Here is a 23,934-nt window from a genome sequence, read left to right as displayed (position 1 = left end):
TATAAGTACATAAAAAAATAAAAATCAATTTATTAGCACCATAATCATTTGACTTTTCTTACAAACATTGTTCTATTACAATATTAGCGCATATACTGATTTTATTACCCTGTTCAATTTTCACACGTCATCAATAACAATCAGTACTTTCATTCCATTAAGCCAATGAAGCGGAAAATACAAAATTTTGATTCATTTAATCACTGATTAAAGTTCTCTAATAATAATACTTTTTGATAAGACCATACTTAGTCTTGAACACTGTCCTTGGTGCAGTCAACCCCTAAATGAATATACATGAAGACACTCGAAATACATTACCTACTTTGTAACTCATACATTTACCCCCTAATTCATAGACATTATTTATCTAAGGAGCATTGCTGTGATAAGTCTGTTTCTCAGTGCTGACGGCATGCCAGCCTTCGCAGTACGTAGACGTAAAGCGGTTGTGATTGTGATTTAATCTAGTTGGCTGTCAGATAAATAAAGCTGAACAAACAGCAAGCTGTCTGAGAAACAAACTTGTTATCACAACAATACTCCGTCCTTAGATAAGAAAATTTATGATTATAGGGGTTAGTCTTTATCGATATACATTAATTTCGAGCTAATGTTCATACCTAATTTAATTAGACGCCATTACCGATATACTTTAAAAAAAATAGCCTTACGTCGTTCATACGTCACTTGACTGTCAACAGATAAGCGGCTGCAGGCAACCCTTTCAGGGTAACTTTATTATGCATTAAACAAAGTCTATTTTTGCTAAGCAATTTTTGACAGCCTGATCTACCTGGATAATCCAAATACTCCTCGGTATAGCAATTCAAATGTTCGCTTATAGTGTTATTTTAATATACAATACAATGTTCCTTATAGCTTTTCGTAGCTTCCTTCCAGGGGGTTTGTAAGAAAGTTGTTGTATCACCTGCAAAAAAAAAACACTAAATTTGAGCCTGTGACAGAAGCAAAAACGTCATTAACAATGGAGGATTCTACATAAAACCTACTCTTAGTCTTTGCAGTTTGCCACTTACAGCCATTTTCATAAACAATCTGAATCGCAATCTCCAATCCGGTTCCGAGAATAAAAAAAATCAAAATAATTCTTATATATTCTTATAATTGGTCCATATTTGAGATAGATAAAAAAAAAGGATTGTGATCGAGAATTGAAATGGCGGTATGACCCTCTTAGGAATAATAATTGACTATACCTACCGTAAATAGTTTATTTAATATAATTTATACTAACCTATTGTAGCATCATATAGGTATCTTTTGTCAGTACCACATTGAAGCTTTATAGGCCTTTGTTTTTCAAGCAAACGCTCCACATCTGAAAAAGTAAATATAAAAAACTGTGTAATTAATAAATATTCCTGCATTTACTAACCTGAGGCTTTATTCTATATCATCATCGTCATCAGCCGCAGGATGTCCACTGCTGAACATGGGCCTCTCCCAAACATTTCTAAATCGACCTATTCGAAGCGATCTATACTATTCACTATGCCACACATATTTGGATAGTGACTAGCAAGTACGAAACGCACTGCGTCACGTTCAAGACAACAGAAATTGGACGGAATACCATTCCACGCTTATTTCGCGAAGATAACACAGCCGTGTTACTAGTTTACACTGTCATAGAGAATAAGGCCCTAGATTTTACTTGAGGCATAGACCCACCTGTAAACCTATCTATAATCCGTTTAGTTTTGTAACAACATCGCATTGTACCATCCGAGTTTTAAAAAATAAAATAGTATAAGACATCAAAACAAAATCTTTTACGGTAATTTATTTATCAAAATTACATAACTTTAACTGGGTGTAGCAAGTAAATACAATGAATGCTGAATAGGAATCGAGAGCTTAACATTATCAACACATACAAATTTAAATACTTAATCGGTACCCATAGCAAGAATTTATGGAGTTTGTATTGAGTAAATTAACGTTTATATAATTCTCGATAGTTGTTTATCAATAATATATATAAAAAAAATAATTACTACCATCGATTCCTATACATATTAAGTTAACCGTTACATTTAGAAGTTTACGTGCGGGATTTTCACGCTACTGTATTTAGTCCCAAATACGCTCACCGGGGCGCTGTTAAATTTCCATACAAAAATTTGCTTAGTCGAAACCATTCTATTAACTTCGATTGCCCGGAAATTCGTACTCAGGGTATTGAATTCTATTTATTCTGTCAAAACTTACCTGCGTGCACTCTGTCCAACAGACTGCTAATATCAGTCGAATCTTCAAACCTGGTACACAAAGCGTTCACATACACACTCATACCAGACAATATGCGTTTACTGTCCCCTGTCTGTAGCTGGTATGTGCTGTTACCATTCATTGTAGAGAATTCCATCTGCACCATCTCGTATGCCCCTTTAGAGGACTGTGTTGAGTAACATATTAGTAAGTTGTTGTGTATCATGTAATCTTCAACGTCTGTCATTGATAAATAGATACTTGGGTTGGCTTCCCTGTAATTATATAATATGTATTTTGATAAAGTATTATTTATTTAATATATACATATGGGGAAAAGATTTCTACAATATATACCACATGAGTAAAAGAGATAATAACTTTCTTATTGTCTAAGAAACTGGTTTATGCATGCCAAAATATATCAAAATGAATTCTAGGCTTTTTGCATGTTAAACAAATACCTGAAGGGGCGATAGCCCAGTTAGGAGTGGAATAGACTGTCAAGACAAATGTCTGCAGATTCAAAACGAAAGGACACACCTCTGACTTTAGTGTTTGCTTTAACAGTTGTGAGGGATGTAGCATACCTGAGAAATTCGATATAAGAATTTTGAGGGTATGCAAAGTCTGCCAATCTGCACTAGGCCAGCATGGACTAAGGCCTAAACCCTCTTGATAGTATCGGAGACCCATACCCAGCAGTGTGGCAGTATATAATACAGGGCTGATATTATTTAAACATAAAATACTTCATAAACATTTACATTTATTAAGACAAAATACAACAAACATCACACACAGGAGCACAGAGAGTGCATCTGTGTATTGTGCACACACATGCACTATAATATCTCCTACCTGTTCGGTTGATCTCTCGTTGAGATTGCCTCTGTAGCCGAAATTCGGTTAGAAAGGAACCACTACAAACAATATTTACCTATCCAAAGGCACTCTGCACATATCCATGATGAGTATACACATATCGAGCTGACATCCCTCTAATACTTTCAATGCATAGTTCTCCGTAACACAGTGTTCCACCTCCACATTTTCTGTGGGACAATCAATACCGAGCATGCATTTAGTATTGCATAACTGACATCCATGGCCTGCATAGAACATGAAGCCTGGAATATGGAAACAATGCATATAATTTTACGATAGTAGCATCGGGATTTTCTGACCATTATCAGGCCAGAGTTGGATAATGATGCGTGTAAACATCAAATGCAGGTGTAGTAATACCACTGCTTTCCCCTATAAGTATGAATGGAATGTGGAAATAATGCAATTTTATGTTGGTAGTACCAGAATTTTCTGCACAATATCAGGCCGGAGTTGGATAATGATGACGATAAATGTCAGAAGAATTACTTCCCCTTGTATACCGGTAATAATACTCCTGCCTACCCCTTAAAAGTATTAATGTAAAATAAGTAATATTTTAAGAAATTATTTGCTATACACAATAACTCATTTGGCACATAAACTGTTCTTGTTCTAATGACTTCTAAATCTATATACTTACAATAAGAATCAGCAGGTATTACATCAGATATATTCCTCAATATAACTTTTAAGTCATGAGCTGTTGTGTTTTTTATAGTCACCACAATGAATCCTAGCAGTTTCAAGTTTGATCCTAAAGAGTCACAGTCTGTAGACGGTGTGGCAAGCTTTGAAAGGTGGATGTATTTATCGTTAGCGATAAGAATTGCGATTTTTGCTTGGGGCCTGTATCTTTGTAGCGACAGGAGTAATGCTTCATAATTTGATTTTGTAAATCCATTACGGTGTAGTTCTTCCAAGAGGTGTTCTCCAGGATTATCTACATTGTTAAACGATATTCTGAAAAGTGTAAAATTAATTTCATTTTTTTCTGATTTAATATTACAAACACAACAAACATAACCCTTCAATCATATTAACACCATTTGACCATACACTATATCTGTTTTTTTTTTATTTTGGTTCGGCAAACTGAAGCCCATAGGAAATACCGACACGTCAAAGAAAAAAAAAATACAAGCATGCCCCGACGGCCTGCATAATTGCCATCTTTCTACCCCATTTAGATATACAATATTCAGGAGTAGTTAGGGGTACCTAGAGTTGTGCCTGTCCATAGATCAGGAAATATATGTTTCAGGGACATAACGTTATTTTATGTATAAGCCATATATAAAGGGTTAATTAGCACCTTAAACAGTATTTAATGGCGAATAACTATTTATCAATATTTGGTTTCACTAAGCTTTTTAAAAAGAAACAATTTTTATGTTTATTATTAATTACTTACTCCAACTTCGTTAGACTAGCAATAGTAACGCACTGTTCTAAAGTAAACGCTTTTGCTTTTTTATAATCATTGTATTGTAACTGCTGTAGAAGAGACATTTTATTTATTTACATTTAATTCAGTGTATAACAACAAAAACAAGATTATCAATTGATGATTTCTTCCTATGACGTCTAACTGCAGTGTTCACAATTATTTTTTGTTGAAACCTCGTAAAATGATTTCAAACTTCAAAATAATAATTAACTCTTTCTCATGTGCCTTATGTGATAGACTGAAACTAGAACAAAACCCTCTGTTATATTATATTGTAATAACGTACTAGATAAATCAAAAATGTTTTAATTATTTTTCCCTCTGAATCCAGTTTTTTTAACTTAAACTCCCTCCGAGACCTTTTCTTGTCACCTGGAATTTTCCACCATGTTAAAAACACCTAAATAAGGGGGCAATTATCCAATCTGGCATCACTGCTATCAGCTGATTTATTATTTAATTTATGTTTTGAGCAAAGGAATTAAGAATTTAGTCCATGTATATCATTTAAAATAGAAACATATATTGTTTTTATTATATAATTCACTTGTTGATGTTGTTTAAACTAAGATTTATTCACATTTCCCGGAAAATAAAAATACTTCTACCACTAATATATATTTTCAAATTTCCTTATGCATTACGGCGCTATAAGTGAGCGCTTTGTAATAACAATACGCATTTTCGAAAACATGGCGGTCGGTGTAGATACGTCAAAATGGAAACCTAGACGAGTTAAAGGCACCCCAGCCGCTGGATTTAGAAACGCATTGAGTATTGGCGTTATAACCGCCGGAATTATAACTGGATTAATCTTCCAGTAAGTTATAAATAAGAATGTTTTTAATTTTTGAGGTTATTTCGTTGAATTTGATATTTTGTATCAGTGTGGTGTTTGTACACTGAATTTTATATAGAATGTTCTAAAGACCATTGTAATTGATGTGTGAAAAAAATGACAAGTCTGAAGATACAGCATAATAAACAAATTGTGAATTTGTATAAAAACAAAAGTGCTTGGTAGTTATGGTTCCTTCTGAGATGAACAAAATACTTGTATAAATTTGTTGTTTCAATCACACTACTCTATTACTGTCTATCAAAGTTTACATTAGTAAATAATGTATATTTAAACAATATAAATGCAATATTTTTGTATTACACCAAAGTGCAGGCTATAAAGAGCAAATCAAGCCTAGCTACAATAACACATATTTGTAGTGAGTGTAGTTAGTATATAAGACGTGTAATGGATTGTATTAGGTCGATAATAACATTTTTTTTATAAGGACCCCACTCTACTCACCTGATGGTGAGTAGAGTGGGGTCCAATAGAATGTTGACTGATGAGAGATTATTATCCCTCGACAGTCGACACAATTATGCCGGCTTGTTGGAACCATCTGGTGCCAACGGGCCAATATACAGGCTGATCCTAGAATGTGACATACTTACATGGGCTACTATGGCAGGTTTTTGTACTTATGTACAGTGGTTGCTATCCAGGAAGATATAAATTGTATCCGGCGACCAGCAATCAGTGACAATCAATAAACAATTTAATAGACAGACTAACATCATCAACACAAATCAAACCTAATATTAAATATTGGCTTTAGTGTGCTATTTTGTTAACTTTCTTCCTTTACTTAATATTATTTACTGCAAGACCAAATACATATACTTCCCTATGAAATAGAATAGAGGATTTTTTTAAGATTTAAGTGTATCTAAATAAAAAAGTTGGTACCATACATACATGCTTGTCTTTGCCTTGATATTGCGTAAGTTCATTGGTGGCCAGAGTTGCTTACCTTTAGGTGGACCACTTGTTGTTTGCCTACTTAGGCAATAAAAAAAAATTATATCATGACATCAGTCATTTTGACTATGTTCAGATTGAATGTATTATTTTTTTTTTTTAATCTTTATGAAGGGGCTTAGTCGCATAAGCGATTATGCCGCCCCTTAATAAAGATTAAAAAAACATTCAATGTTAATTGAATTAAAAGATTGAATGTTAGAATTGATAGAATGTAGGGTGCGACCCCCAGTGAAATCAGTGCTTTGTTGTGAATGGTTAAGTTCTACTAATTATCCTTACCAAAAATTTCAAATGATATACTTAGTTATGGTTATATTTTCAGTTTTGGTAGCTTTACAACCAACTTTCGTAAAGCATGGGATGTACTGTATGAAGATCCAATAGAAGAGGTTGAAAGAAGGATGCTCATTGCCAGTTCTTTGTCAAGCAAAACTGGCGATCAAATTCGAGAGGCGCTTGAGGAGGCTAAACGTATTGACAGACCAGAAGCATAATGAATGTAGGTTGTAATAGGTAAATTCATTTGTTGTGAATACACTTAGGCTGATGTATATGTTGATATTCATTGCAAGTTGAAAGTTTAAATGGAATACATAGAGTTTTGATAGGAAGGACCTTTTTCTATATGGATATAAATTCTGTTAGTCTTACATGTTATTATGGTTTCTGAATTGCTTCTAACATTTTCTTTGTAAAGCCTATTGACAAAGTGTAAACAGTGTATAATTTTTTTAGTTTATAGTAATAAATTATTCTATTCAAACAAATGGTTTTATTTGTTGCCAGTGACACAAACCAAAATACAATTACAAGCAAATACTTCACTAAAGAATCTATGGATGATAGCCTGTCAGACTTTAAAGAGGTAAAGAGAAGCCATAGTGGCCCAAAAGTTGCTAAAACCAATACCAGGAAGCCATGCAAACTAGCAAAGAAGCCTAAAGGGCAAAAAGACATAAGAACTGTTTTAAAAGCTAAGAAAAATGATTTAATTAATTATACAGAAAAATTTGATACAGTGTGCAAGAATGCTGGCATAGATGTTGATACTGAAGAGTTACAGCTAGCAATAGCTCTATCAAAATCTTTGCAAACTGAAACAGATGATCCAAAAGATATCAGTACCCAGGACAGGATAAAAAATATCAAAACAACATTACAAGAATATGGATTTAAAGTACCAGAAGCCAAAATAACAAGTAAGAAAAGGGCCAGACATAGGAAACATTATCCACTAATAGAAAAAAATGCTACTGAAAAAGAGCAAATTGTAGCTAATAGATATTCACAAGTATTGTTGCCTAATATTGATGAGTTGAACAATTTCGATTACCTGGAAGGCGCTGGTACGCCACTCTTTCATAAATCTACCAATATATCCTACAAAGATATAAAGAATCATGAAATATTCTATACTATTGAATTAGTTGAACAGTCTACAAGTAACGGTTGTATTTTCAGAGATTGGGCAAAGATTCCTGGAAGACCAGCCAGCCCTGAAGTCTCAAGTAGCACAAAAATGAATTTCAGTGAAATAGAGTGCTCTCAAGAAGAACTAGACGTTGTATTAAGTGGACTTTTAACACAAAGTAAAAAAATAATAAGCTTGAAACAGACGGAAAAAGAACATTTGCAGATACATGCCAGTAAAAATTTAAAAAGTAAAGTAAATAATCAATTAAGTAGTAATAATGATATTCCTAGCGTAATCACAGAAAGAGAGGAATCAAATGAAGAAATAGCAACTGAAAATAAAAATACAAATCATGAAGTAATATACAGAAGTTGTTCTCCAGATATTTTTGATGATGAAGAGTCAGTATTAGAAGTAATTCCCACAAATACTACAGTACATGAAAAGGCTAGTTATATAATGGATTTGACTGAATGTGTCAATAATGTGCCTTTGAAGAACAAAACATTTACAAATAGTAATGTCACCTTATCTCAAAAAAGTAATCCAGAACTAACAAGAAGAATATCTGATGATTTTATGGAGATTACTGAATGTGTTGCCCATACATCTAATGCTATACATGTAAGTGTGAATCCAAAAGAAGTGCCTGAAGGCGAAGAAGTTGTTACGATTGAGAAAAATGAAGGTACATTAGATTTAACACAATCATCAGAATCAGGTGATGATTTACCCGAAGTATATTTTGGTAGTAACAAAAATTTTGATGATACAATGCCGTTAAATGTTAGTGATTATGCAGGAATAATAAATAAGGACTTTAATCCAAGTAAAAAAGACAATTGTGATGTGTTGTATGATTTAACTCAAGATGACGTTATAGAAATTAAAGAAGGAAGAGATGCTTCCCATACTAATAAAGGCTCTAAAAGCGTAGAAAATAATAGTGATAACATTTGTAGCAATGATAAACCAACACAACACACCAAAGGAAATGAAAACAACAAACATTTTATTAAATCTCCAAATTCGTCTAACCCTAGTAGCATCACTCAAAGCAATACCAATAGCAAAATCAATGATGAAGATCTCATCACAGAAAATAATAGGATTTTGAAATCATTACCTACAGACAATACTAAAAACCAAATAAGTGAAAACAATGTATGTACAGAAATTAATAATGATTTACCTGACGATAATGTCGATTTGACACAATCATCAGACGAAACCGTTGCTATAGAAAAGAATACTAACAGCCAGGTAAAGAACAATGATACTGCAAGAAATAGTAATCTGGATGTATTCAATATTACTCCAAATAAATGTGATGATAATGGAATACAAGACTATGAAATAGGCGCGGGGGAAGTAAGCAATAACGATATGCTCGAACCAAATATAGATTTGACTCAATCGTCAAATACGTCAACTCCAAAAATGGATGGAGTTTATGAAAAATATAGCAGTTTCGAGCATTCACTTGAAAATAGTAATGATAGTGATAAGACAATTATTTTACCATTGCAGGACGATAGTGATAAAGTAATTCAAATCCAGGACGATCACAATAGTTTAGGTAACAAAGATAATATATCTGTAGTTTATGACGAAGTTTCTTTCTTGTATAATGCAAATGAAGTCTACAAAGGAAATAATTCCCGCACATCTCTAACTAAAGGTTATGAAGATGAAAATAAAAGAGATCATTCAGATTTGGGTGAAGGTCTTGTACGTCGAATAGACAGCAACAGTAATGGTAGTGACAAGACAGTAATTTTACCTTTAGAAGACAAAACTGAAAAAACTTCAAGTCTGTATAACTTGGGCAAAAAAGATAACGTATCAATAGATTATGATGAAGTTTCTATTATACATGACTACTACGATGTAAGAGATATGTCCAGATCATCAAATAGTTCAAAAGCGAAGGACAACAAAGGAGACTTTTCGCAATCAACTCAAAATTCCGAATTCAGATTAACTGACAATGAACTTAACTATTCTCTTCACAAGTCTAAACGTGAGAATTTTGATTTTGGAGGTCTATCAATATTAGATAATTTACCGAATGTTCCTAGTTTTCGAAAAAGTAGGGAGCAGGGAGGTGGCAATTTAAACAAAGATGATTTGTTATTAGAGTTAAAAAGATAATGAACATGATATAAGAGAAGGTACGCCAGACAAAAATATAGACAATTTAAAAGAAAATGCAAAAACACCTGAAAATGAGTATATAATAAAATTCGATAATGTAACTCCAATGCCTGATTACACAAGAATGTCATCTCCGGAAATAATTGATGAATTAGACAAATATGGACTCAAGCCTTTCAAACGGAAAAGAGGTAAATATAAAATAAATAACTAATACATGATATCATTTACAATTTGCATGACCACAAATTTCAGAACATTCATAAATCTTAGCAATAAATACATATTTATAAATAGTATCTATTACTGTTATAATTTATAATACAATTAGTTTTTGCTCGCCATTCCGCCCACGTGAGGAAGTTATCCTGGGATAAAAAGTGACCTATAGCACTCGAGAATAATGTAGCTTCCTATTAGAAAAAAAATCAAAATTGGTCGATTAGTTCCTGAGATTAATGCATTCAAAAAAACTTCAGCTTTATATAATAGTATAAATATTGACGTACCGCTTCTCGTGGGCCTCTTCTACCAAGAGGATTTAGGCCTTAGTCCACACTGGATTAATGTGGGTTATCACACACACCTTCAAAATGTTTATAAATTAAAAACGTTTTTTTTTTTTTTAATAATTTACAAAATTGATTTTTTTCCAGCCATCCAATTACTCACACACATATACAACCAAACACATCCCATCATAGAATCTATGGATGACTTACCATCGCCAGCAAAAAGGATGAAACTGGACGTAACACCGCCTAGTATTCGTAAGAAATTATTGCCATCACCAAAAAAAGCTCTGGAAATGTTGGAAATCCAAGATATTTATGAAGTAACGAATGAAGTGCCCGAGTTAAAGGAAACCGAGTGTGCGGTTGAGGACTGGGTGTTTCAGAAAAGGGAGAAAGCAAAGGTGGGTTGGATTACTGTCATAAATTCCTATATGGTAATAAAAATTCTATCGTAATTGGTTCAGCCAATTAAGAGCAAGACAGACAATTAATTAAATACTAGTTTAGATATAACATACATGTGAATTTATAATAAAAAAAAGTAATTTAGAAGTTAAACCGATTTCAAAATATCGCTAAAGAATGGGAAAAAATAATATTTATATATATCCCTCTCAGTAGTAGAGGAGGCCCGTGCCCAGCAGTGGGCGAGTATATTATACAAGGCTGATATTATTATTTATCAGTGAAAAGAGACATTAAATTATATAAAATTGAAAATTCAAACAAAAACTGGGTGTCTACCAACAATTTCTTTTGAGGTTAGTGCCTACCCTATGCAGCTTTGAGAAGAAAGCACTAAGATGCGTATCCAGAGTACTCGCCAATTTAAATTCGACATGGCCACTCCCTTTCGTTTAGAAGGAAATGGCACCGCTCTCCAAAATATTTGGTGGGACTTAAAGTAGGTGAGGAAATAGGACTTCTTCCCCTGCCTCACCTGATAAAAGCAAATGGCTAATATATTAATGCTGAATATCATATTGCAGGTACACTCGTGCAGGGTGCCACTTCACATAGCGTTCCATAATTACGTGTCCTGCCGTCGCGGCCTGCGCGAGTCGATACTGCGCTACGAGCCCGTGGATATCGACGTCATACACAAACAACTAGTGGCGTATGGGCACAGATACGACCCTAAAGTAAGTTATACATACAAATATAAATTACTAGCGACCCGCCCCGGCTTCGCACGGGTGCAATGCTGATACTAAATACAGTACAGAAAAACTGTGAACGTTGTATATAAAAACATAGCGGCCCGCTCTGGCTTCGCACGGGTATAACATAACAAAATAACAGTATTTCTCCACTATTTAATGGATGTTATTATTATACATATAAACCTTCCTTTTGAATCACTCTATCTATTAAAAAAAACCGCATCAAAATCCATTGCGTAGTTTTAAAGATTTAAGCACACATAGGGACAGAGAAAGCGACTTTGTTTTATACTATGTAGTGAAGACAGAGTTTCTTTCCGTTGGGAGAGTGGGTTTTAAGTTTGCAACCTTCGTTTCGGTAGTCCGTTTGACTACCCCGAGCCATTGCCGCTGAGTTTTAAATCCCATAGTAATAGAGGTCTGTCCCAGCAGCGGGACGGTATTGCAGGATTAATATGATTATTATGTTTATATCTTGCAGGAACTACTCAAATTCATGGACAAGAAATGCATAACCGTGAAAACAGCTGATAATAAAAACAATAAGTATTAATAATATGACAAACTAATAATAGTAATTTATTGTGAGGCCAAGGAAACGAGATAATTATTGCAAAAGCGCTGACCTGCGGGTCTAGAGTGTGGCATAACAATCACCACGCGAAAGTATGTGTCGTTTTACTGGGATGTTTGTGATTGGCTAAGAGACCCTCGCGTGAATCACGTGGTAGTCTCTCGACCAATCATGATGAAACGACACGGATTTACGTGTCGTATTTATTGCCACATTCTAAGGGCTGTCACGTGACGATAGTGAGTGTTTTTTATACGAATGAGTGACGAGACGGGCAAATAGCTCGCCTGGTGGTATGCGACACGACTGCCAATAAACAGTAGCAACACTTTTTGAATTACAAAGCACTGCGCTCGTCACCCTAAGATATAAGGTATTTTTCGAAATAAAACTATTTTCGGATTATATCGCGGTGTTTTATATTATAAGTTCCTCCAGATGTTTCAAAACCACGATAAAATAAGAAAAATAGTTTTAAATTGATTCGTGTAAACAGAAATCATTATACAACTATTTATATTAGTTCTGTAATTTAAATTGATCTTAATTTTGATTATGAGTAATACATTATCTCGTCTTCCGAGCCTTTCTAAGTTTATGTACACGTTTTTAAACAAGCTAATACTCGCTTCAGACGTAAATAAAACGCGATGTAAACGCGATGCAGACTAGACTGTTCTTTTCACTAAGTTTCTTTTACACAAAAATGTGCTTTAAAAAGTGCGTCAGCTGCTTGATTAAAAAATGTGTACATATTCTCGGTAGCTATGGTACTTATATTGTATATTTCTTGAATAATGTAAATAAATGTTTTTATTGTATAAATTATTTTATTTGTAAAAAAAATATTAGACTGATATCAGCATGTAACTAGGAAAAGTAAAGCTAAATTTATTTACGGCCGATTTCATTACACGGCCCTAACTGTTACATTCGATAAATCAATACTATACAATAATCTACTGAATATAATAAGACTTAACATTGCATGTCTCAGGATGGCGAGCGCAGTGAAATACTAAACAATACTTTGCATTCAAAGTGTTGGATGGTGTTCCTACCGTTTATGGGCGGTCGTATCGCTTAACATCAGGCGAACGTCAAACTCGTCTCGTCATTTAAACCAATAAAAAAAAATTGACAGCGAAAATGTACCAATTAGAATAAAGTGAGTTTGGCATCCCTACAGATAATTGATTTTAATTGGTTAATAAATATTTGCCTTTGGCCCGCTGGAGTCGGCCGTTAGCATTGGGGAATATTGCAAGGAAAATCCATCCTCGATTATTCATCGCTGAGTTCAGTGTTTCCCAGTGTTGCCATGAGCTTTAAAAAGATACCCTGTTTTTGGAAGAATAAAAATAAAAACATTGGAATAAAACAGCTTTACGGATTTTTTCGCGATAAATTTATTTACTACGTTTCAAAGTTTGCAGTCTTCTTGATCACGAAGAGACTGAGTTGTTGGTCGTCCGAAACATTAAAGTTATAAAATAAGTAATATTAAACAAATATATGGGAAAAAATCTGTAAAGCAGTTTTATTTTAATGTCAAAGAATCGCGTAAACATAAGCAATCATTATAAGTATTCGTGATACTATACCAATAGGCTCGCCTCATATCACACGATGAAACAGCGTGAAAAATAGGTTCATTGGTTACATCTCTGCCTACTTACAAGACTGGCTGATTGTAGATTTGTCGTGTATGTCATCCCTCAAATTAAAAAAAAAAGCCTTATTTGTGGAAGTGGTGAATATATATAAAAACTAGCTTTTGCTCGCGGCTTCGCCCGCGTGAAGGTGTTTTCCAGGATAAAATTCCACTGTTTGATAAAAGTCTTGCTACATATTTTCCCGGTACTTATAGGTTCAAACTAATTTTATCCCCAATCTATGATTTCAGTTCAATCAGTCGAAAATCTAAGAACATTTATACAAACTTTCATCCCCTATTTTATCCCCTTAAGGGTAGAATTTATCAAAATCCTTTCTTAGGGGATGCCTACGTCATAGTAGCTTTATGCATGTAAAGTCTTAGCCCGATCCGTCCAATGGTTTGGGCTGTTCCTTGATATATCACTGTCAGTCACCTTTGAGTTATATATTATATTAACAACTGAAGTTAGCTAAAATTGAGTTTCTCGAAGCCGACCACTATTTATGTACTATGTATTTTGAGACTATGCAATTTTGTCGCGTTCGCGATTCACTTTCACTTTTGTTGAGTTTCAGAACGCGATATTAGATCCTCCAACGCGCACGCGAATTTGAACTTTATGCAGCGGTAATAAATTACAAATTGACTCTCCATTTTATTTAGAAAACGTTTGTATGGGAAATAGAAAAATGCTGTTTTGAGGATTTTCCCGGCAATTATTCGAATTTTTCTCACCTTTTAAATCTTCCCTAGACCTCCACGAATAATTCAAGACCAAGATAAGATAAATCCGTTCAGCCGTTCTCGAGTTTTAGCGAGACTAACGAACAGCAATTCATTTTTATATATATAGATATCACGTACCTGCCTACAATACGTATTTAAAATTAGCAATATTTTCCCTCCGAAAATACTTAGTAAGATAGCAACTTCAATAACTTTCTAATCTATACTATTATATAAAGCTGAAGAGTTTGTTTGTTTGTTTGTTTGTTTGAACGCGCTAATCTCAGGAACTACCGGTCCAAACCGAAAAATTCTGTTTGCGTTGGATACCCCTTTGTTCGTGGAGTGCTATAGGCTATATATCATCACGCTATACCCAATAGGAGCGGAGCAGTAATGGCTAATCTCAGGAACTACCGGTCCAAACTGAAAAAATATTTTTGCGTTGGATAGCCCTTTATTCGTGAAGTGCTATAGGCTATATATCATCACGCTATATTCAATAGGAGCGGAGCAGTAATGGCTAATCTCAGGAACTACCGATTCGAACTGTAAAATTATTTTTGGGTTGAATAGTCCTTTGTTTGTGGAGTGCTCAAAGTCATATATCATCACGCTATGACCAATAGGAGCGGAGCAGTAATGGCTAATCTCAGGAACTACCGGTTTGAACTGAAAAAATCTTTTTTGTGTTGGATAGCCCTTTGTTCCTGGAGTGCTATAGGCTGTATATCATCACGCTATGACCAATAGGAGCGGAGCAGTAATGAAACATGTTGCAAAAACGGAGAAAATTATAAGTTTTGAGAGCTTCCGTTGCCTGCGCTGCGTAAACGGTTAAAGTTATGCAACAATGATGTATGACGGGATTGTTCCACTTTAAAAGTTCTAAAAATTATATTATAAAACAAAGTCCCCCGCTGCATCTGTCTGTCTGAACGTGTTAAAAACTACCCAACGTATTAAGATGAAATTTGGTATGGAGACAGTTTGAGACCCTGGGAAGAACATAGGCTCCCGGGAAACTACTACTTTTATAACGGAAAACTTTAGCCTGAAAAATTTTATAACGCGGGCGGAGCCGCGGGCAAAAGCTAGTTATTCATATTGTGTATGCATATTCTTCTAATCTCTTTGTTTATATTTTCCTAAACACTGGATAATTTTGTAGACGGTGGCAGCACTGCTTAATATTGAACGGAAATGGCGACAAATAAGCATGAGTGATTTGGACTTGCGGTATTCTCGAGTCGTTAACTGCCAATTTTAATAAACGTTCCCAATATCTAATATGAGGTCAATGCCAAGAATACAATGAGTAGTTATTTCTTATTAAGCTGTAGTGTCCAGTGTTACCAGTCACTGAAAATTTCCCTGGACTTTACAGAAAATCCCTAATATATTTATCCCTTTTTTATTATATGGGCGCGGTTAAGTGTCTCCACTGCGCCTGATGGTAAGTGGAGTGGCGTCCAGATAGAGTATAGACTGACAGAGATAATTATCTCTCCCCAGTCAACATAATTATGCCACCGTGTTCAATACCGAATATACACAGGCTGACACCGGAACGCGACACATTTATGAAGGTGTTAGGGTGGATTTTGTACCTTATGTACGTTGGTTAGTGGTTACTACCGGGTCGATACAGTATCCTACAGCAAATTTATATTATGAACGGGTCGGAGTATTTAGTACTTTCTCTACAGGTAACTAGATCTCGTAGGGAATATTTGAATTTTTTAATCTGATTTTTTAGGGCACTTTGACATACTACAATACAGGACCTTTATACCGGGAAAGTTCTTTCACTTAAACGAAGCTGGTGACGCCTATTATTAAATAAGACAAATTAATGACTCCCTCCTAGCCCAATTTTAGCCACAGCGGCCAATCTCAAAGATCAGCCAGGTACGCAGGAAATATAGTGCACAAGTGTGTCCGCAATACACAGGTTCACTCTCTGTTCCTTCCCTCTCATAATCCGGTGAAACGACAATCCGATAAGACCGGAGAGAGATCGGGCGCAAGACCAACTTTTACTTTTTACTAGCTTTACGTGCTATCCGAGGCACGGGGGCATCACACCGCCAATTTCCCGAATTATACCTGCGATTAAGTAAGTTTTAGAATGTACAATCCCAGCCACATTTATTATTGGCCCGACTCGGAATTCGAACCCAAGACATCAGCGCAGTAGCCGTACTCGTACTGCGTATGCATTAAAGTTCGATGTTTCCCAGAATTATTTGAGAAGGGCATTTCTTTTAAATATACGGCAACACTGGATATCACTATGTGATAACAACACAATAAAAGGAGGAAGATAAAATGTTCAATGAGCTATACGTGGGGGAAATAGAACATATAAATACAACACAGTGCTCGTACAAATCAGTTGAAGTTTGCTCTCCAATACTCCAACCATGATATTCGTCAAAGTATTGCTTTTAGTTGGATTGGTGGTTCTGGTCAAGGGTGATTCGTGTCTAATGGACGGTCAGCCGTGCTGCATCAATGCATGTAAGGCATACTGTTTCAACTGCTGCCAGGCCACATCATGCGGGAATCCGCCGCATTACAACCACCACAGCAAGGATTGCAAATGTAACTGCGATTCGTGGTTTAAGAAAACTTTTTGGTGTAATAAATTTGTCTGAAATTTTTAATATCGTCTGCCAAATGTAAATCAAATGATTTTTTTATTGTCTTTAATTTTTAATCTGTAATGATATGCAGTTTTAATAATGAAAAAAGTTTTATTGTGTAATATTAATATGAATATGCAGTTTTCACCGATGTATTCCTAGAGATCTAACTTAAAATAATTTATATTCTATTTTAATATAATAATAAAATATAAAGCGGGACTTTTATACCGGAAAAGCTATATCTACTATATGTTCTGGCGTATAAACAATAAATACAATTGTGATTATTTTAACTTGTTTTATTACAAATAACATTGTGTTCTACGCACCATTCCATTGACAGATTACTTAAAACTAGACATATTACTATAGATAAGAAGTCCGAAGCTTCGGCTTCGGATAAAATAACCATCTTCGGTTTGACACTACATATAAGGGATCATACACCAAGGTCTAGTTACGCTGATGGTGGTATTTATTGCACGCTTGTCAATTGTTTAATGATGTTTCAAAAACACTTATTTTTTTTTAATATGTTTCATATTATAATCTGTTAAAACACTGAATGAATTATTTGGCTATGATTGATTTTATACAATGTCCTAAATATAATAAATAGCATGAACGAAAACCTTTTGTTAACAGCATTAAAATTGATTAATAAATGAGGCAATAATTCATATTTCAAATATTGTTATGTGCCGTAGTCTGGGCGTAGTGTGGATATCGCTCCGTCTCATTCTTTCATACGCATCGTAATTCCCGATGACGTCACGTGCGCGTATTGCGCCTCTTTTCTCATTCCTTGACACTTACCCCTTCTACCAAAATTCAAAGGCACGTGAATGGTCATGACTTTTTAACGGATTTTGATCAATCTTTTTGTACTAGAATTTATATGAGGTAAATATTTGATATATATGTAAAAAACAGAAGCGAGTCAAATACCCTTCTGATATCTAAATCTTCGGAATAAGGTAATTAACTGGGTGCCTACCTATTTTGGGTAGCTACAGTTTCAAATAACAATTATCATAGAAAAATATGTTACATTGAGCAATTAATTAAATGGATCTAAACTAACAATTGCATAACAACAAAGACAACTATATACTTAACATCCATTTTAAGACATTTTGAACTCTACATCAAATGTAATATAGCTTAAAATGTTTCGTCTGGATTTACAGATTTACAAGATAGTTAGGGGACAGAAGTTGACAAGTATGCCTGTCCTTTCAAACTTCTATATAAAACAATAGTTGAAATATTGAAGTGATATACCACTTATGTTTTCTTATTGGCAAAAAATATGCATATTTATATTAATAATGCATATTTTTGCGTACAATTACTACCTACATTATTAATGCTTTAACAATTTAGATAATAGTTCAATATATATAGTTATATAGTTCAATTATAAAAACTACATAGTAAAAAAACTAAACTTAATTTACACGTTTGAAAATTGGTAACACATTTCTCATGATTCAAATAGATATTTTACTGCTAGATAGTGTTTACATATATCTATGTATATTTTGCTCAAAAATCGCGCGTAGTTACCCACCTAAAGTAATAGTTCATTTAGTCAGATAATTTTGAGTAATATTTTTTGATTGAAAAAAACATTTATTAACATATAAAAAATTATAAGTGACTAGTGTCGTATAATTAGTGCTAGAGTAAAAAAACTTTCACAAAAAATATACAAAATACGTTATGTATTTACTGATATCGAAAAATTAATAACACTACAGACATCATGTTTCTATAAAAAAAAAACAATCTTCCATATTAGTTTTCTTAGTGGAGTTTGAAGACATAATTAATACCGCATACATTATAATTTATTTACATATTTTTTAAAAACTTTATCGACAAGTGACAAGTGTTTTGTAAACTATTCAAAGTGTAAATAGCAGGACTATTTATAAAATGCCAATTACTTATTGATAAGTGTTGAGATTTATAATTTCATTGGCCTTGGGTTAGCGCTGGCGGAGTCATTTGCGGCTAAGAAAAATAGAGTTCTCATACAATGTAAAAACAACTTTATGTTTTTAACATACAGCTGAAATAGCTATAACACCTCAAATTAGTCAAATTAGCCCATACAATTTTATGCTAATATCAACTGTCTACAATAAGACGTAAGGTAATTTTTTGATTGTCATGGGATTTCAATTTCCACTATCTACCATGGTAAGTATTAATTTATGCTGACTCTAACACAATATTAAATTGATCAAAGAAATTGAACTTTATTGGGAATGACATATCCCTTATTTTGCATTGTAATAATTTATATTAGGCAGTACATTAATAAAACACCAAGCGATTAAATATGAAGAACTGTCAAGCCGCCATTTTATTTAGCGAATTGTATGCAACTTCATGCTATATACGGTTAGGAAAGAAATTCGTTCAAAAATGTTCATTTAGATTTGCAGTCAGAATTATAGTACAGTATATCCACTTTACAATAACAGTTTAAATTTATTAAAATCAGTCTCCATGACTTTATTTACATAGAACAACAATTAGAGGGAACACTTATTTGTTATAGCACATATGGTCATTTCTTTAACAAGCCCGCTTGCTGTATCACTTGTCTTGTCGCGTTGTTTATGTGCCGAAATCTGTCTGGGCCTAGTTGGATGCCACCGTACCTAGAAAACAGAAATTTAGGGTTTAGGTTACTTCATATTTTTTTATTTAATGAAGTAAGTATTTGGTAATTTGCTTGACAGTTTCACAATGGCTTATGCATAGAATAGCAGTCAAAACTTTGGAGTACTACTGCTTGGCATTGTACTCGACACCCTGTCACACAAAAACCCAGCCTGAAGCTTTAGACAAAATGTTTTTCTAAAATCATTAATGTAAATAGAATATAAAACAAATTAATGGGAATGATATATCCGATAAGTCTAATTGCTATGCCATTTGCATATATTTTTTCTATTAGTGCTAACAATTGTATAAAGGCATCTTGTCTATGGACCCAAGGATTCAATCCCAAGACATAGCAATCAACAGCCTATTTTGCCGTGCTAAGCACAAAGGCGTAAATATAGTTTTATAGTTTTGTATGTAAAACTGAGATAGAAAACTCTCTTAAGGTTTTTTAAACAAAATACCGTTATTTAGGTAAGTTCATTGGATGGATATTTCTTTAAGCTATCTGACGACATAAAAATCAAGATTTTAATTTTTTTTGAGATACCGCTTTTGAGTTAAGCACGGCAGTATTGGCTACCACTAGAACAAGAACTCTCTACTATTCAATTGACTATCATGTCTAGCAGAAACATACCATCGCGAGACAACAACCAATGTGTTCTTCTGGTCCAGTATCTGTAGAAGATGCAGCATCCTTCCCCCAGCGTGAGCCTCCCCGTCGTCGTCACAATCCTGCAGTATACTCGTGCCTTTAGCCGTCTTCCGTTCAATACGATAAGCGTACATGTTGTGTGTCGCGTTTAGTATCTTTTTGTTCTGTTTTAGCTTTGTTAAGACTGCGCTGGAATCGTAATATAATTAGTTGTGATTAGCAGTATTATAATAGATATTCACTACTCAGTGTTTTTCATAGCTCTGCCCCAATAAATGAACTTTTCGAAATAGAAATGTAGGTAATAAAAAATAGTTGTGTAGGAAAAAAGTACTCTGTATCAATATACAGCCTGTGTGCAAAATTTTATTCAAATTCGTCAAACAGTTTCTTCATGTACTACAAGTACATGAAGAACAAACATTATTACAAATTTATGTATGTATAGTGTTGCATTGAATAAAATGTCTATTTTATAATTGGACTTATTCAACAAATTTATGTATTTATAAAATTTTATTCAATAAAATATCACTTTTCTATAATTGGACTTATTCAAAATACTAGGGGACCTGCAAGTTTGTTTTTAATGTTAGAAGAAAGTAATAATTAACCAGAAAATGTAAATTAATTTGAAAAATTACTCAAATAATAACTTGATTTAAAATTTAACTGCTATTACTATATAGGTAGAGCTAACTATAAAGAATTTAATAAATACATACTTGACATCTTCTATACTGTGGACCTCAGCTGCATGGCCCTGGAAAGTGCTTTTCCTGTCAGCTATCACTTCACCATGTGTGATGTCCGGGCAGTTGATGTCCAACTGTTCAGATAAACAACCCATCAGTGCCACATTAAATGTACTGAGCTTACTTTGGTACTAAAAAAATGAGCTTGGTATTGTTAAACCAAAACAAGCTTAAATTATAATAAATTAAAATAAGCTTAGTAATTCTGAACTAAGCTCAATTACAAAACTTGAAAAATTAACATTATATATAATAAATGATGCTATAACATACCAGGGCTAAATCCAAAGACTCCACGGCAGGTGATTTAGGTTCAATTTTCTCAACCGCAGCAGGTTTGAATGTCTGCAGATATTCTCTTATCTTCTCAACCCATTGGAATAGTACCATTTCACCAATATTTTCCCTGAGAGATACAATATGAAATTATTATAATTTCTTTACAAAATAATATATATTCTAACACTTTGTTGCTCTTTTTCTAACTGACTTCAAAAAAAGGAAGAGGTTCCCAATTCGACTGTATTTTGTTTATGTTTGTTACTTCAGAAAATTTGACTGGATGAATCGATTTTGATGATTCTTTTTTTATTAACAAAATATGATAGACTGGGTACAAATAACTTTGCCTTACATTATATAAATTAAACAAGAGGATGTTCAGTGGTCGAATTCAACTGTTGAATTCCATATTAAAAAATATTTCTTTCTGCATTCTTCAATATAAACTAATACCAAGTCTTACAATCCCATGTGGGGGCAATTTACTTAAAAAGGGGTACAAAGTGATTGTGACATGGTATATGGTTGTGGTATTGTATGTAATCTTTAATTTCTTTATTTAATGTATTTCTAGTGCATGTTTTATAAAAATGTTTGCTATCTGTACTCCTGCATATAGCTGTGTCAAAGTTAATACTCTGACATTCATATAATTTTCATATATAGGGGTATATAGTTATTGCTGTAAATAGTAATATATAGATAATATTAGATAATTTATAATTTTATAAAAAAATACACATTACAAAAAAATCACATTAAAATTGTACTAGATTACTCATTATGTAATGTGAGATGTCAATTTAATATTCTTTAAAACAGGTTAATCAAGTTACAATAAAAAACAATTAGTAGTATTTGATGCTAAAGTACTTTTTAATGAGTGATTTTTTTTACTATGTAAAAAGTAGTGGTTCAGGGAAATAAAGATATGCAAAAATACATTAAGGTCTTGAGTTTGATTTTGGGTCAGGTAGTGATATTAAGTTTGTGCTTAGTATAAGCCCACAGTAACTTACTGTAATGTTAAAAATGTTACTGAAAATGAGAAAAATTACACTATCTACTACATAGGTCTAAAACCAACTATCATGATGTGGGTACACTGGTATACACAATATTTTCACAGCCAAAAATGAAAAAGGTGTTAATCGATACCAGTATTTGTACCAACACAATAAAGTCAATTTTACCATAGATGTTTAAAGAAAAAAATAAGATAACTTTTTAAATACTAGACTTTATTGTTGAGCATTTGTGGAATTCAATGCCTAATACTTTCTGCTAAAAAAATTGAGCTCATTAAAAATTATAAGAATGTGAATTAAAATGGAAATGAGCCTAGCATAGTGTTAATTGTTGGTAACAATATTTAAAATGTAATACAAGGGAAATAATAAAAGTAAATACCTACAGATAAACTTCATCTAAGGCAGCATGAAGTTTCTCCTTGGACTTTCTGTCCATCCATGGAGCGGATAGTTCATATTTGGGTGGCGACTGGCTAGGGTAGTTTTCGGGTAAGGTCACATACAAAAGAACGTCATTTTTATTTTCTTCGATTTTAATTCTATACGACCTCGTTTCTGCGCTTTCAGTCATCCAATCATCACCGTAAATTGAGCTTAATGCTTCTACTTCCTCTGCCTAAAATATATGTAAAAAATATATATATTTGTCAATTACAACTTATTATGACCTTAGCAATTAAACTTATTATGATTTTATCTTATCAATTTAAATGTTTTGGAAAACATCTGTGACAAATTGCGTGTGTGTAACTTTTTCGTACTTACTTGCTTCGCTACGTTATCGGTATCCATATTTGTAAATTGCAGCGTAAAGATAATGGCAAATATGCCTCAATACGTGGTAAAGTGATACAAAAACGATTTAATTCATTAATTTACTAAAAATACTCCACTGAAAACAATTGACACAAATGTCACAAAAACAAGTTCTGTCAATATAAAAATAGTGCGGTGACACTGACTTACTAGCAAGATGGGCTAAACTTACCGAGGACTTTTTGTCCGCTGTGGCTTCCAAATTAATGTTTACCAACTTATAAATAAAATTTACTCCTCTGTATAATATTATAAATAGGAAGTACTCTTAGAAGATATGAAAAAAGAAAATACACGACATGGCATTTGCAAAAGATGTATGTGTCGTTATACAGCCTGGTATAAGTTTAAACAATAAAGGTTTTTTGTCTTATAGTTTTCCTCTAAAATTATTTTCAAAGTTGGCCGCCCAATGTGCAGCGGACAAAATGTCCATGATCTAATGGTATCCA

At 33.5% G+C, this 23,934-nt stretch overlaps 3 protein-coding genes across 3 annotated transcripts; 1 reads left to right on the top strand and 2 right to left on the bottom strand.

Moving 5' to 3' along the window:
* Window positions 1-700: 700 nt before the first annotated feature.
* On the bottom strand, window positions 701-4,731 carry LOC115450248. The gene is made up of 6 exons (XM_037444172.1): window positions 4,538-4,731; window positions 3,767-4,086; window positions 3,176-3,365; window positions 2,236-2,510; window positions 1,259-1,342; window positions 701-931 (listed from the first exon to the last, which is right to left on the bottom strand). Exons 1-6 carry the CDS (start codon window positions 4,633-4,635, stop codon window positions 855-857), a joined length of 1,044 nt encoding a protein of 347 aa, XP_037300069.1. The 5' UTR covers window positions 4,636-4,731; the 3' UTR covers window positions 701-854.
* A 460-nt stretch (window positions 4,732-5,191) lies between these two features.
* LOC115450247 (structure-specific endonuclease subunit SLX4) lies at window positions 5,192-12,600 on the top strand. The gene is given in 7 exon segments (XM_030178243.2): window positions 5,192-5,393; window positions 6,721-6,911; window positions 7,860-9,962; window positions 9,964-10,160; window positions 10,626-10,885; window positions 11,474-11,626; window positions 12,129-12,600. Coding segments are annotated over 6 exon segments (2,805 nt in total). The 5' UTR covers window positions 5,192-5,393; window positions 6,721-6,891; the 3' UTR covers window positions 12,201-12,600.
* Window positions 12,601-17,542: 4,942 nt separating this feature from the next.
* LOC115450252 (protein IMPACT-B) lies at window positions 17,543-23,649 on the bottom strand. Its single transcript, XM_030178253.2, has 6 exons — window positions 23,432-23,649; window positions 23,050-23,282; window positions 21,627-21,759; window positions 21,324-21,427; window positions 20,581-20,787; window positions 17,543-19,933 (listed from the first exon to the last, which is right to left on the bottom strand). The coding sequence occupies exons 1-6, from the start codon at window positions 23,456-23,458 to the stop codon at window positions 19,840-19,842; spliced, it is 798 nt and encodes a 265-aa protein (XP_030034113.2). The 5' UTR covers window positions 23,459-23,649; the 3' UTR covers window positions 17,543-19,839.
* Window positions 23,650-23,934: the final 285 nt, after the last annotated feature.

The sequence above is a fragment of the Manduca sexta genome, chromosome 5 (genome assembly GCF_014839805.1).
Source record: "Manduca sexta isolate Smith_Timp_Sample1 chromosome 5, JHU_Msex_v1.0, whole genome shotgun sequence".
Classification (NCBI taxonomy): domain Eukaryota; kingdom Metazoa; phylum Arthropoda; class Insecta; order Lepidoptera; family Sphingidae; genus Manduca; species Manduca sexta.
Note: the sequence above shows the minus strand (reverse complement) of the source record. Positions and strands in the feature narration are given on the sequence as shown.

Bases quoted from the DNA above. Each gene is read 5' to 3' on its own strand.
- LOC115450248 (XM_037444172.1), bottom strand. From the start codon at position 4,635: ATGTCTCTTCTACAGCAGTTACAATACAATGATTATAAAAAAGCAAAA. The intron at 2,511-3,175 runs GTAAATATTGTT...ATATAATTACAG, and splicing joins TGCAGAGTGCCTTTGGATAG to GGAAGCCAACCCAAGTATCT. The intron at 932-1,258 runs GTTAGTATAAAT...TTTTTTTTGCAG, and splicing joins CCTATATGATGCTACAATAG to GTGATACAACAACTTTCTTA.
- LOC115450252 (XM_030178253.2), bottom strand. From the start codon at position 23,458: ATGGATACCGATAACGTAGCGAAGCAA. The intron at 21,760-23,049 runs GTAGGTATTTAC...TGTATCTCTCAG, and splicing joins GCCTTAGATGAAGTTTATCT to GGAAAATATTGGTGAAATGG. The intron at 20,788-21,323 runs GTATGTATTTAT...TTACGATTCCAG, and splicing joins CACAGTATAGAAGATGTCAA to CGCAGTCTTAACAAAGCTAA.